This window comes from Stomoxys calcitrans, chromosome 3 (assembly GCF_963082655.1).
Source record: "Stomoxys calcitrans chromosome 3, idStoCalc2.1, whole genome shotgun sequence".
NCBI classification, from domain to species: domain Eukaryota; kingdom Metazoa; phylum Arthropoda; class Insecta; order Diptera; family Muscidae; genus Stomoxys; species Stomoxys calcitrans.
In genome coordinates this window covers 102429869-102446297 of record NC_081554.1, presented here as the reverse complement: position 1 = coordinate 102446297, position 16429 = coordinate 102429869, and the positions used below count along the sequence as shown (strand labels likewise).

At 36.6% G+C, this 16429-nt stretch overlaps 1 protein-coding gene across 5 annotated transcripts in view; it reads right to left on the bottom strand.

Annotated features, from left to right (window-relative positions):
• Window positions 1-16429, bottom strand: part of LOC106091729 (facilitated trehalose transporter Tret1-2 homolog) — a 282586-nt gene that overhangs the window by 97895 nt on the left and 168262 nt on the right. For all 5 annotated transcript variants that reach the window (XM_059365148.1, XM_059365147.1, XM_059365149.1 and 2 more), the window contains one exon: window positions 870-992. In XM_059365148.1, the coding sequence (XP_059221131.1) occupies window positions 870-966 (97 nt within the window). In that variant the 5' untranslated portion in view covers window positions 967-992. The remainder of the gene's footprint in view (window positions 1-869; window positions 993-16429) is intronic.

Genomic DNA, 16429 nt, shown 5'->3' with positions numbered 1-16429 from the left:
AGTTTTTATGCATTACAAATGTGTTATTTCCTCATTAGCTGTACAATTTTAACCATTATCATTGTCATAAAAAGAGGATTATTTTATTTGTTTTTTGAGTGGCTGCTCGCACAATGCTTCATGTGCTAAAGACTTGTTTTCAATTCCAATTAAAAAAAAAAACCCTAAGCACATTTGGTTGTCCACTGTACCTGTAAAATGGGTATAAAATTCAGGTACTGACCAGTATGGAAGATAAAAGTTCAAAAAGTCGGATGGTGGCTATATACATCTGAACTATATACACTTGAGACTCTTTAATCGTTTTGGTGTAGTTGGCAGGAGACATTGAAGCTTTCAAGGGCTCCAGAACTAAAATCTCGGGTTTGGTTCATATTTAGGAGCTATGCAATAAAAAGTATTTGTGCAAAATTTAGGGCAGACAGCTCCATTTGTTGGAATGCTATAGAATTTTGAAACACGGATCGACTGACGCCTCAAGACCGACAAAGAATGTCAAGACAAATGACGACATTGTAACAGCACCACAGTATCTATAGGTCACTCATGACTTTGCAGATGTTAGTGTTCTTCATGCAGTGTTCTCCGCGTATAGAATGAATTGGATTTGGAGTTTGGGATTTATTTACTTTAGTTCTTCTTTACAAATACTGCATACAACATTATCTAATTTGAAGATATTTGGGTTGCGACATTAATTGCCCCAAATCCTACCGAAATACAATTATATTGAATCAAGCACTCTCATTTCATTCTAAACATACATAGTTTCTACGGTTGTTTGACACCTTACCAGGTGTCAGAACGCAGGACACAATATATTCATTTGGCTTTAATATAACTTAGCAGCACACACTTTGCTCACTTACCCGTTAATGTGGCCAAGACTTGATGTCGAAATTGGCTGTTAAGTACGCTACCTGCGCGATTTCCGAGAAAATTTAGACTAAATTTGAACTTTGCCATTAGGTCTGTCTCTTAGATAGCCAATTCTGAAAATGACACAAAAAGAAAAAATGTTTATCTGCGAAGTGTTGAATCTCTCAGAACATCTGACATGTTAATGACTCAAATTATGTCTTAGTGTGCGACTACTACAATTGATAAATGTTTTTGCGATACATTTAAAAAATTTAATATTAGGGTGAACGACAAATATTGTCGGAACTGTTACACTAAACCAAGTACCAAACGAAATATGAAATATTACGCCTTAAAAACTAAATACTAGAATTTTCACTAATTCAATCTAAAACAAGTAAAAAGAAATTCAGTTCGGCCAGGCCGATCTTTGGATACCTACTAAGTTGGATATATATTAACCACCTTTCGTCATACATTTCATACATGTGAATATTACCATCCCGGCGGTCCGTCGTATGTGAAGTCGTATCCCTATTTTGAGAGCGTAAGATCACTCTGTAAAGAAAGTACCATTTTATATATTTTAGTACCTAAATGCACGAATTAAAAACATATATTTTGTGCGATTTTGAAAAAATCTTCTGGTCGCCCAATATAAACTGCCAAAGTGTACCTGTACCGAAAGAAATGATAATTTTGTACGTTTGAGTTCCTAAATGTACGAATAAATAAAATCTACTACTCGCCCAATTTATACCTTCAAGGTACCAATTAGGTACCACAATTAGTACGTTTTCTTCCACTTCTCGTGCGATTTGTTACGGTATGGAGCATTTTTTTCAAGACTGCGCTAATGTTTGTTAAATTGCTAAATTTTAGCAGTCCCCGTTCGCTGTAGGCCTAGATAAGCTATTTCGTACTATTTTGGTACCAAAATTAAAAATTTTGGATAGATTATTTAGACACCCATTATATATTATGCCATTTTCCAGACCTCTAGCTCCATCTGTAAAGAAAATGCCAAATGGTACCAAAATGTTCGAATTGTGAAAAGATAATTTAACCACCCATCATATATTTCTTGGTTGTACCTATATGCCACATTTTAGACCTCTAGCTTCTTCTGTAGAGAAAGTACGAAATGGTACCATAATGTACGAATTTTGGAAAGATCATTTAGTCACTCATAATTTACTTCATAGTTGTATCTGCATGCAAAGTCTTACCAGTTGCAGTACTTAACGTACGTTTTCTTCCGTTACCAGTAGTCTTTATACCCTCCACCATAGGATGGGGGTATACTAATTTCATTATTCTGCTTGTAACTACTCGAAATGTTCGTCTGAGATCCCATAAAGTATATATATTCTTGATCGTCCTGACATTTTATGTCGATTTAGCCATGACTGTCCGTCTGTCTGTCGAAATCACGCTAACTCTCGAAGGAGTAAAGCCAGTCGCTTGAGATTCTGCACAAATACTTCTTATTAGTGTAGGTCGGTTGGGATTGTAAATGGGCTATATCGGTCCATGTTTTGATAAAGCTCCCATATAAACCGATCATGGGTCTTGACTTCTTGAGCCTCCAGAGTGCGCAATTCTTATCCGATTGAAATGAAATTTTGCACGACGTCTTTTGTTATGATATCCAACAACTGTGCCAAGTATGGTTTAAATCGGTCTATAACCTGATATAGCTGTCATATGAACCAATCTTGGGTCTTGACTTTTTGAGCTTCTAGAGGGCGCAATTCTTATCAGATTGGAATGAAATTTTGCATGACGTGTTTCGCTATGAATTTCAACAACTGTACAAAGTATGGTTCAAATCGGTTCATAACCTGATATAGCTGTCATATAAACCGATCTGGCGACTTGACTTCTTGAGCTTCTAGAGGGCGCAATTCCTATCCGATTTGGCTGAAATTTTGCATGACGTATTTAATTATGACTTTCAACAACTGTGCCAAATAAGGTTAACATCGGTTCATAACCTGATATAGTTGACATATAAACTATTCTGGGATCTTGAATTCTTGAGCCTCTAGAGGTCACAATTATTATCCTGAAATTTTGTACGAAGGATCCTCTCATGAACATCAACATACGTCTTCATTATCTATCAGTCTATAGCCTGATACAGCTCCCATATAAATCGATCTCTCTATTTTACTTCTTGTGCCCCCAAAGGGACGAATTGGCTTTTACTTGTTTATTTTGAAAAAATCGCCTTTATGGTGACAAACATCCCAGTGGTCCGCTTTGCTACCCTCGTTTTTGATACCCTGATTTTAGTGCAGCACTTCCGAAAACATAGGTAGTCACTCATTTATGACATTATGAAACGTTGTAACAATTGCGCATAATTTTCAGAGATCTGTAATCATCTGCAAAGAAAGTACCAAATACGCCGACTGCCTTTTGCATTTCGGGATTGAACAACCCTTGTGTTGCAACCTGTCAACTGACAGCTCTATCGTAAAGCTTGACATTTTTGAGGTTAGACGTACTCAGAACGTTTCGATATATTAGCGCTATTTGTGTTGTTTACAGTTACTTAAAAATTTCATCTCGCCCAAAAAATGGAGTTAAATCGTGAACATTTTCGTGCGATTATTTTTACACCTATCGACGTGGATTAACTCAACAACAGTGCATCGGTGAACTTAATTACATTTTTGGCTATGAAGCTCCATTAAGGACCAGTGTGTATCGACTATATGGTGAATTCAACCGAGGTCGTAGTTCACTCCAAGACGAATTTCGTGAAGGTTGTCCAAAATCACTTGTTATTCCAAAAACTTGTTATTCCAAGATCGTCATGTGGCCTACCGTGTTGAGACAACTTAAGGCATTAGTGGGACCAGCATGCATTCAATATTGCATGAACTTATGACCGTCAAACAAATTTGTTCTCGTTCAATCCCACACAATTTGTGAATCTCTCAAACAAGGCTTGTGTCAATTAGTTGAAAGAATTGCTCCAAAAATACGAAACAACTGCATTTTTGAGCACTCAAAACATCGATCTTTTTATTCCCGTACGTAAAAATAAAATGAGAGGTCAACGTTTTTGACACCTGAAAAAGCGGTTGATGCGTTCAGAATGCATGTTTCGGAGATAACTCAATCAGAGTGGAAAAAGTGCTTGTACAATTGGTTCAAACGCATTCAAAAGTGTATAGATCTTAATGGGGAATATTTTGAAAAAAACTATAAAACGATTTTCAATGATTAATATTTTTTGTATTTGTGTTCTCTAATCCCGAATTTGTATTTGTGTTCTCTAATCCCAATATACAATATATATGACAAAGGTATAAATGAATTTCAATTTTGAACGCTTTAGTTCATTTCGTAAAGGAGGTATAATGTGTATGTTTTTAGTACCTAAATGTTAATTTTTGAAAAAAAAAAAAAATCTTTTGGTCGCCCAAAATTTATAGTCAAGTTGTAGCCGTATTCGAATTTTGAAAGCTTAAGATCACTCTTTAAAGAAAGCAGAAAAGTCGCATTTTTGTCACGACTGCGAAAAGGTTTGTCAAATTGCTTAATTCTATAGGCGAAGATAAACTATTTTGCACTTTTTGGAATTAAAATGTACGAATTTTTTAAAAATTAGATCCAATTAAATAAAACCATACAATTAGATCCAATTAAAAAAAAACATTTTCACATCCAATTATATCTGATGCCAGATATAATTGGATCTAAAAATGGTTTTATTTCTCCCAGATATAAATAAATCCATTTTTATATAATAACTAGCCGGGCCCGCCCCGCTGCGCCTTCTTCTACTTTATATGGATCAAAATTATCCCTTGAATATTTATTTTCGACAATTAAAGAGATTTTAGTGAAAAGCCATGCTACGAAAATAATATATGTATATCGCAAAAGCATAACAATATAAATGTCTTTATCTGAATCCCATATGATCTTTACTGCTCTATGTATTCGCTCGCAGGGTTTAGGGTCATTAACGTTTGAGTGTTAGATGTACTCCATTATAAAAGTCTTTATTTAGCTCGATCATGACAATGATGTCTGATTTAGGGGTGTTTTCGGGGGTGATGTGGTCCCTTAGACTCTTGGCCCAAAAAAAGCAGAATCGTGCTCTTTTCTCAAATACCATTTATTTAAACCCCATATTGCCCTTGGCTTAAGGGGAGTTTATGCGATGAGGCGTCCCCAAAATTTGTAATCTTTGGGGGTGTTTTGGGAAAGGGGCGGTGCTCCTAATACATGGTCCCACATTTGGATATCAGATTAGTATTCTACTGCCAAATACCTTTATTTGAGCCCCATATTGAGATGGTCAGTAAATAATTGTTGTTTGTGTTGTGTTTTAGGGAGGGGGTAGACCCCCCAATACTTTTCATTTAAGACCATATTGACGTGGTTGGTAAATATGCCCGATCTTAAATACCTTTCATTTAAACCCGTTATTGCAAAAGTCAGCAAATATATCTGGCTCTAAAAACTATCAATATCGAGATCCACTCCCTTTAAGACCCAAAATTGTCATGGTGAGCAAATACGTCCTATTTGGGCGTTGTTATGGGTGTGGGACGTCCCCTAGGCAGTTGGTCCACAATGTTGATATCATATTCGTGGTCTACCCAAATACGTATCATTTGATCCCCATATTTCCATAGTCGGCAAACATAACCGGTTTCGGGGGTGTTTTGGGCGATGGGCCGGCCGTTTAGTGACTTGGCCCTGAAAATATCAGATTCGTGTTCTACTCTAAAATACTTCTTATTACAGCCCCATATCTGAATGGTCAGGAAATTCGTCCTATATGGGTGGTGTTATAGGGGCGGGGTGGCCCCATACACACTTTTCCCGAATATTGATATCATTTGAGCCCCATATTGCTATTGTAGTAAATTTGTCCTCTTGGGGGTTGGTTTTTGGAAGTGGAGGCCCCCCAAACGCTTGGCCCAACATCTGGAGAGATTGGATAGATTCGTATTCTTCACTCAAATACCTTTTATTTAAGCCCCATATTGCCATGGTCAGTAAATAAGTCCTGTTTGAGGGGTGTTTTGGGAAAGGAGTTGACCCCCAGGAGGAGACCCCCAGAAACTTTGTCCCACATTTGGATATCAGATATGTATTTTACTCTCAAATACCTTCCATTTGAGTCCCATATTGTCTTATATAAGAAGAGATATATAATTGAGGTCCAATTATCTTATTAAAGCTTAAATACCTCTTATTTACTCGTACTATTTGTTGTTGTTGTAGCCGCATTTTCCTGTAGGTGAGCAAGCTCTTTCCGGTCCAAAGGATTGATCGCCGCGGGAACAGGGTGGCCATTGGTTATTTAAAGACGCCAATCACTCGCCTTGTCACATCGAGCATCATAGACACTTAATACTTGTGCAAGGGCCGGTGCCACCTGACCTCTCACTGAGACTCTCCGATCGATATCGCTGGTCTTTGTGTTTGGGTTGCACTCACACCCAACATATCTTTCATGTGTAGAGTATTGAGCTCATAAAAGGAGCATTTTTTGTTCGATTGCGATGAAATTCGAAACCGTGAGTTTTTGTAGATCTTTACACTCCTTTCTTGAATGAGTCCATAAAATAAGCTTTTTTCCATCAGATTTCAATGAAATTTGAAACCGTGAGTCCAACATTATGGACAACATTTGCTGTTCCTATTAAATCTCATAATGAATTAAAGCAAATTGGCCAGTCGACCGAACCATGCATTGCCGAGAAAATTCATTTTTCGCCCGAACCATTCGTATGTGGAATCGACTTCCGGCTAATGTCTTTTCCACCGACATTGACGTTCAGAAATTTAAGACTAATATCAATAAACACTACTCCCTCTTTCCCGTAACCAATACGCAGGGGACATCCCCTGCGTATTGGTTACGTGAAAAAATATATGTTAAGTTAAAAAACTGAAAGAACAAAATTCCATTATTTGTAGCGCTTATTGCGTAATTGTGGATTTTTTTAAAGAAAGTAAATGCATTTTTAATAAAACTTAGAATGAACTTTAACCAAATATACTTTTTTTACACTTTTATTCTAAAGCAAGCTAAAAGTAACAGCTGATAACTGACAGAAGAAAGAATGCAATTACAGAGTCACAAGCTGTGAAAAAATTTGTCAACGCCGACTATATGAAAAATCCGCAATTACTATTTGGGCAACCCAATATAAAGCCTAAGATATGATTATATCTATGGCCTGATTTAATTATATCTACGGCTAGATATAATTATATCCAAGGTCAGATGTGGTTATATATGGCATATCTCTTTGGATATAATTATATCTGCTCCCATATCCAATTATATCTGCCACCAGATATAATTATATATAGTATAAGATATCTTATATGTATATAAAAATCAATTTGTGTTTGTTTGTCAGTTTGTTTGTGTGTTCCTTATAGACTCAGAAACGGCTGAACCGATTTTCTTGAAATTTTCACAGATGGTGCATAATGATCCCGTGGTGAAAATAAGGTACTACATTTTTTGTTATCTGAAGGGTGGGCGGACCCTCCCCCTTACCCAAATTTTCAGAAACACCAGATCTCGGGGACGGGTGGTACGATTTAGGCGAAATTTAGTGTGCTCTCATATAGTACCCTAAAAATAAAAATTTGGTATCCAAATTTCGGATGGGGTACCTAGGGGGGCCGGCCCACCCTAAAACCTACCAAACATATACTTACCCCAATCACGACAATACGGGGCTCAAATTAAAATTATTTAAAAGTAGAAAACGTATCTGATATCCAATTGTCGGACCACCCCAACCCCCAAAACACCCCTTAATCAGTCATATTTATCGACCATGGCAATGTGGGACTCAAATGAAAGGTATTTGCGAGTAGAATACGAATCTTATATCCAAATGTGGGGCCACGTTTCTGGGGGTCCACCCCTTCCCCAAAACACCGCCATTGAGGACTTATTTACTAATCACCCATTTCGAACCGAACACTGATTTTGGTAATAAAATTCAATGATTTGCAAGCGTTGCTCGTTAGTAAGTCTATTCATGATGAAATGTCAAAGCATACTGAGCATCTTTCTCTTTGACACCATGTCTGAAATCCCACGTGATCTGTCAAATACTAATGCATGAAAATCCTAACCTCAAAAAAATCACCCTTTATTTAAGTGTAGAATACGAATCTGGTATCCAAATGTTGGACCATTTGGGAGGCCGTTCCTCCCCAAAAACATCCCCCAAAGGAGACAAATTTACGACCATATCAATATGGGGCTCAAATGAAAGGTCTTTGGGAGTATAGCACGAATTTGATATCAATATTAGGGAAAATGTCTATGTTGCCACCCCACCCTCATGACACCACCCATATAGGAAGTATTTGCTGACCATTGCAATATGGGGCTCAAATAAGGGGTATTTTAAAGTAGAACACGAATCTGATGTATACTTTTAAGGCCAAGTCAATCAGTAGCCGCCCCATCCCCCAAACCGGTCATGTTTGCTGACTATGAAAATATGGGGCTCAAATTAAAGGCATTTGGAAGTAGACCACGAATCTGATATCAACATTCGGGACCAAGTGTCTAAGGGACGTCCCACCACCATAATAACCCCCAAATAGGACGTATTTTCTCACCAAGACAATTTGGGTCTTCAAGGCAGTGGAGCTCGATATTGATTGGGGCCCATACCCCAAACCAGACATATTTGTTGACTTTTGCAATAAGGGGTTTAAATGAATGGTATTTGAGATAAGAAAATGAATTTGATATCTAATTTCGAGGTCAATGCAAATATGGGGTTCAAATGAATGGTATATACATACATGAGAATAGAGAACGATGCTGATATACATCAGCATCCCTAAATCGGATATATTTGCCGACCATGTCAATATGGGGATCATATGAAAGGTATTGGGGGTAGAGCAAGAATTGATGCCCACTTTCGGGACCAATTTTCTGGGGTCTACTCCCAAAATACCTCACAAACAGCAATTTTTTACTGACCATCGCAATATGGAGCTCAAATAAAGAGCCCCAAAGGGAGTAGAATACGAATTTGATATCCAAATGTAGGACCATGTATTTAGGACATCACCCCTTCCCCAAAACACCCCCCAAAGGGTAAACATTTTTCGCCCATGCCAATATATGGCTCAAGTGAAAACGAATTTGATAACCTATTTTGGGGTCATGTGTTTGGGGGACGCCTCATCGTGTAAACTAAAATGGTATTTGAAATAAGAGCACGTTGCTCATATTTTTCAGGGCCAAGTGTCTGGGGAACCACCCCACCCCCGAAAACACCCCTAAATCACATTTCATGAAAATATCGGTCTGAAATAATGTATTGTATTTTAAGAATAGAGTACACCTTACATCCAAACTTAAATTCGTAGACCAAAAAGGATCATATGAGATTCAGACTGTAAGTCAGGCAATATACTATTTTCGTAGCATAGTATTTCACTAAAAGCTTAATTGTCGAAAATAAATATTCCAAGGAAACTTTTGTTCCGTATGAAGTGAAAGATGGCGCAGCGGAGCGGGCCCGGGTCAGCTAGTAATTATATATAGTTGGATATGGCAGATCCATTTGGATCTAATTAGATCTAACTATATCGTATCCCAGATATATTTGGATCTGACCGTGTCAGTTTTTTACTCGGGTAGATCATTTAGGCACCCATCACATTTTTATACTAGTTGTACCTGCACCAAAATGTTCGAGTTGTGAATAGATAATTTCGTTAACCATCATATATTTCTCAGTTCTATCTATCTCCATCTGTAGATAAAGTTCCAAATGTGATCATTTTGGTACCAAAATGTTCGAGTTGTGAATATTCTATGATCCTAACTTTAGCCGTTTGAGCTGGGCAGTGATCACTCATTCAGCCAATCAGTCTGTCACGCGTCTCTTTTTTATATAGAAACTAACATATGCCCCATCCGTTCGCTGCCACCGATGGTACACCCAATATCAAGTTGTAACTGTATCGAAATTTTAGCGATAGCCTAATCCGTAAAGAAAGTAACATCTTGAGAGTTTTACTCCCTAAATGTACAAATTTAAAAAAAAAAATCTTTCAGTCATCCGCTACATACTGCCATCTATCTGTATCCCAAAGTTCGGAGCTGTAGCTCAGTCTGTAAAAAAAGTACCTGTAGCCTTAATTTCAGAACTCTGGGTCATTGTGTAAAGAAAATACAAATTTCTACACTTTAGTTCCAATATGTACGAGTAGCAAAAAAATCCTCGGTACATACTGCCAAGATGTTCCCGTATCCCAAATTTCAGAACTGTAGCTCAGGAAAGTGCCATTTTGTACAGTTTAGTACCAAAATGTACGAATATCTACGAAACGTCTAGACTTCCGGCACATAATGCCAAGAAGTACCTTTGTCCTAAATTGCAGAGCTGTAGTTCCGTTCGTAAAGAAGGCACCATTTTGAACGTTTTAGTACCTAATATACGAGTTTCGAAAAAAAAAATTTGTTCGCCCAATAAATACTGACGGGATGTATGTAACTGTATTAAAATTTAGAGAAAGTACCAACTTGTTAGTTTCAGAACCAAAATTTAAGTATTAAAAGAATCTTCTAGTCTCCCATTAAATATTGTCGCCCGGTACATACTGCCAAGATGTATCTGTATCCCAGTTTCGGAACTGTACCCAGGTCTGAAAAAAGTAAAATTTTGTACAGTTTAGTACCAAAATGTACGAATACCAGTATACCAAATTTCAGATATGTAGCTCAATCTATAAAGAAAGTATCAAATAGTACATCTTGAAAGTTTTACAACGGAAACGTAAACATTTCAAAAAAATCGTTTTTGCCATCCAATACATACTGCCAAGATTAACCTGTATTCCAAATTTCAGAGCTGTAGCTCAATCTGTAAAAAAAGTAAAATTTTTTACGGCTTTGGACGCCCGGTACATAATTCCAAAATGTACCTGAATCCAAAATTTCAGAGCTGTAGTAAAGAAAAAAATTTTTGTTCGCCCGATAAATAAATTTTTATTCTCCCGATTTTGAGAGTACTGCATACAGCGGTCAAAAAAAGTATTCATCATTCAATGTTTTTTTTTTTAATAAGTCTACAAAAGACAATTGGAATAAAAACATATTAAACTAATGATGCAGTAGTTCTTGTGTGATATATATGTACACAATTTCATTGTTTTTAAAGAAAAAAATAGTATTTATTGGAACAAAAAGGGCCATTTTACAGCTGAACACAAAAAATTAAACAAAAAAAGTATTCATCATTGCAAAAAAACAAAAAAATAAATAACATAATTTAAAAAAATTAATACTTTGTTATTCGACCACCGCGTCTTATAACTTCTTTTAAACGGTTTGACATCGATTGGACTAATTTAGCGGTTATATTTTGGTCTATATTAGTCCATTCCTCCATTATCACCTGTTGCATTTGACTCTTGCTCGAAAAATTGCGCGTTCTCAATTTGCGTTCGAGATGTTGCCAAAGATGTTCAATTGGGTTCAAGTCGGGACTTTGAGGAGGAGTTTTAATGACTTTGGGGCAGTTATACAGCATCCACATCTTGGTATTTAAAGCAGAATGTTTGGGGTCATTATCTTGATAATATTGAAAGTTATTACCAAGCCCAAGTTTTACAGCACTATCTTTTAAATTCCTATTTAAAATGTCAATGTAATACTTATGATCCATTACTCCATTAATAATTTCAAGATTTCCCGCTCCTGAAGCCGCCATACACCCCCAAACCATTAAACCACCTCCACCATGTTTTACAGTAGCAACTGTGTTTCGTTCTTCAAGCTCTGTATTTGGTTTTCTGTACACTATGACCTTTCCATCGCACCCAAAAAGATTAAACTTGCTCTCGTCTGCAAAAATGACTGTTTTCCAAAATGATTCGGGCTGTTTTACATACATTTTTGCGAAGTTTAGCCTTTTCACTCGGTTTATTTTATTTATAAAGGGCTTCTTACGTGCAGTTCTTCCTCTGTAACTATGCCTTTTGAGTGTATTTCGAATTGTTTGTGTAGTAACTTCCTTCCCTAAATATTCCATAGTGTTTTTACGAAGAATGGTCGCATTTGTCTTCGGAGTTTTCTGAACTTGCCGCACTAGCCAACGCACATCTCCAACTGAAAGTGCTTTTGGTCGACCAGATCTTGGTTTATTGTCAACAGTTTTCGTTTCTGTCCACTTTCTGATGATGGATTGTATAGTAGATCGTGGTCTATTTAATATTTCACTGATAGTTTTTTGAGTTAAACCATTCCTGTGGTGTTTTATTATCAAAACTTTTACCTCATCAGAAACCTCGTTTTGCTTACGACCCATTTTGACAAAAACTATATTTTCAATGAAATTAAATATTTGCTGTCAAGGGCAAAGCCTCCTTTACTAAATAAAACAGAAAAGGGGGATTCCCAAATAATATTTGAATTTGACTTTGATGATAGCACATCAATGATGAATACTTTTTTTGTTCTGTTTTTGGTGTTATTATATAAAATTGTATTTTTTGCGCTAATTAAATTTATTTTTTGAATTTATTTTAAAACATATTACGAAAAATAAACTATTGCATAAAACTGCATTATTTGTTTACTTTAAATTTTCTTCAATTACCCAAAATAAGTGAATTTATTATCAATTTTGCTAATGATGAATACTTTTTTTGACCGCTGTACATGTAGAAGGTACCAATTCGTACGTTTCAATACCGAAATGTAAGTATTAAAAAAATCTTCTAGTCTCCCATTAAATACTGTCGTCTGGTACATACTGCCAAGATCTACCTGTATCCCAGTTTCAGAACTGTAGCCAGATCTGAAAAAAGTAAAATTTTGTACGGTTTAGCACCAAAATGTACGAATACCCAAAAAAAAACTTTTAGTCATCCGGTAAATACTGCCAAGATGTACCTGTATACCAAATTTCAGAGATGTAGCTCAATCTATAAAGAATGTACCAAATAGTAAAAATTACAGTACGTACGTTTTCTTCCACTCCTGGTACGATTTCAGCATTTCGTATTTGGTTTTTGTCAAAACTGCGATCACATTTACCAAATTATTTAATTTTACCCTTCTTCGTTCACTGTAAAAGTAAATAAGCTACCAAAATATACGATTTGTGAAAAAAATCACTCGGTCATCCACAACTAGTCGTCACACTGATTAATGAGGAATAGACGCATAAACCAGAGGGATGCACAATTTAACCCCAGCCTGAAAATGATGAGCTGTGAGTATAGAGGGGACATATTTACGCTGTGTTTTGCGTCGGCGGAATGTATTGATACCGTCAAATAGAGGTATCCACGCTCCCTGGGAGGGCGCAAAGCTCGACGTGGTGAGAAAGATGGACATTCCCCAGCTCACACAGGCGACGGTCTTCATCACTTCTTCATTCACTTCACGGCGCAGTGAATTTGCGACGGAACGCATGTTCGGATTCTTGGGCAAGCAAATCCAACGTTTGGTTGCAGAGAAGTGGGAGGTCTACCACAGGGAGGAGAAGGAGGAAGGAAAATCCATGTGGTAGTGATCAATCCTCCGTGACGAGTTTGGCTACGACTAAAGGCATGGCACACTATGTGAGCAAGGCTGTCTTTTTCAAGATTGGGAAGACTAGGATAGTCAGAAATCTTCGTATTGAGACTTCAGGCAGTGCAGAGGCAGGTGACTTAATACCGCCCAACGAACAGGGGCTGACGACAAGACAACCACCGCCTCTCTCAATATTGGAATGACAATGCAGCCTAACGAACAGGGAGCCGACGATGGTACCATCACCTACTTCCAAGAAGCCTATTTACTTAAGATTTAGAAGACTAAGATAGGCAAAGATCCTAGTATTGAAACATGAGGCAGTACAGGAAATTGAAACTCAATAAAGCCAAACAAACAAGGACCCCACGATGGAACCATTACAGACTTTATAAAGAGTCGGAAGACTAGGATAGGCAAAGCACCTATTACGATGACATCAGGCAGTACAGTGACAGGAAAGTCAATGCGGTCTAAAGGACAGTGAGCAGACGATGAGTTCATCACCTACTCCCAAGATGCCCATCTACTGGAGGACTAATGATTGAGAAAATACAGATAAACCTCCGCCAGAGCGAGACCGCTACTCCAGCTCTGATGGAGAAAATCAGAAAGGGCACGATTCATATTGCCTTATTTCAGGAGCCACACCAACTACCAAATATGCTTCGCTAACACAGGTACTCGGCCGAGGACCTGCGTTATTTGCCATAAAATTTGAATTATATATTTTCCCAGAGTTCTCAACGTCGGATGCAACAGGGGTGAGACAGGGAGATGATAAAGCATACCTGGCATCACTTTATCTGCCTTTCGACGCTACCTTTTTTTAATAGTATTAGGGAGGACGTATAAGATGCGTCGATATGTTCAGAAAATCTAATCGAAAAGGTTCAGGTTTGGAGGAAGCTTCCGGAATAGGTTGAAAACCAACTGGACAAAATTCGGAGGACTACTCAGAAGAAGACTTGGGCAAATCGAGGTTACATTTTAGTTTCTAAGGCACACAACAAGCCGATTACTGGCTTAGGTGCATGTCCATAGTGGCATGGGTCGGATTAATATCCGCGCACTCTTTTCAAACTAACCTAACCTGCCAAATAATTGATACCAAATGACCTAGCTGCAAACGTGTAATATAAAACTTGCTCTCAGAGATAAATGTCGGCTGACTAATATTATTTGAACACATGTCCTCACTTAGGGTGGGTATTAAGTTCGTGTTTCACAGTGAAAATTAATATTTTTTTACTATTACTTTTTGTGGATAATAGATTTTAAAACAAACAGACTTTCTGATTTCTTTCATTCATTATTTATGATAAAATTTAGTAGTTTTTCAAAAAACACGAACTTAATAACAACCTTTTTGTAAACATGCAATTTGACTCGTTGAATTTCGTTAAAGATTTTCATACATAACACATTATTCGCAACATATTTTTATTGTAAAAAGACTTTCTTGGAAGACAATTGAAAAAGTAAATTTTAAAATGTTTTAAATAATTTTATACTGTGCTCAAATCTACGGTCAAGGCCAACGGAGCTAAAAAATTTCTACTAGACTTTTTGTCCCTTAGTCACTATGAGCTCCGTATCAGTTGTCTTAATTGTATTGTGAATTATGGAAAATAAATTAATCTGGGCGATAATTTTAAAATTATGTTTCCCAGTCCTTAAAATTGTTCATTTTATTGCTAACATTAGCAAATAACATTTCAAATAATTTATAATTAAATATCACTTATTATTATCAAGTTTTTTTGCCTATTAAGGCGAAGATCACCTTATTTTACAATTTTTCGTTTTACATCCCTTTCGAGATGAGCTCAATGATCGCAGATTTTTGCAATGGAAAAGGAAAGCCAGAGATCACAACACACTATGGAACGCGTTTCGTTATTTGCTTAGAATAATTCATCGGCCATATTAGGAATGGAGGATACAAGCAAAAAAGAGAAATAAAATTTCTCCAAGTAAACTTCTTTTCTGAAAAACGTTGAATTCTGTTTACGATAAAAGTGCATGTTTTTTGCGATAAATTTTTGCAAGAATTTTTGACAAATGTAGTTTTTTACACTGACAATACATTTCATCCTTGATATATAAAATGATATTTGGGGTATCAACTTATTTTGCTTTTTTTTATAAATTAAATTAACGTCATGCTTATGTATATGTATATTCTTTTCGATTTTAAAACAGATTGTGTATATTGAAAAGGATGCCAAGTTTAATTTAATGTCATAACATAATTCTTAGTCAAGTTTTCAACAATTATAATCAGATCCTTGTTTATAATTCAAACTCTTTCAGAGCTTATTTGGATTTACTTCGATTTTATGATGTCTTAAAAGCCTTCCATGTTGCGCTAATGATTTTTGTCATTGGACGTACCTATGGCGCAGCTTTAAAAATTCTCAATTTCCGAGATTAATATCTGCCCATCACTTTTTATTTATCTCTGGCCCATACGTTTAAATACTCGCCCTTTCCCTCTCACTAGTTGGAGAGGCGCAAGAAAATAATTGTTGGTACGGTAAACGAATAATCTTTTGGTTTTACAACAAAAGAGAGGTACTTTTACCGTAGGCGAAGTTGCTAAAGGGTTTACAATAAACAAAGTTAGTTACATTCAATAATGCTTCGTTTATGGCTACCGTTTGATACGTTGAGGCGCAACGCTACATAGTTACAATAAGAGAAAAATTTCGTAATAAAAATATTTGGTTTCTTGTAAAAATGTCTGCAATGTTTTATTTATCAATATATGGTCCTTCAAGACTCCACACCTAATATGGCCAATGAGTTATTCTAACCAAATGACGAAACGGGTCCCATAGCGGTTGGTGTGTGTTGTGATCTTTGTAACTTTTTTTTCCCATTGCAAAAATCTTCGATCATTGAGCTCGTCTCGAAAGAGAAACAAAACGAAAAAATGTTATCTTCTGAAAATATTACATTGCAATTCGGTCTTTACAAAACATGCATTAATCCATTAACGACAAA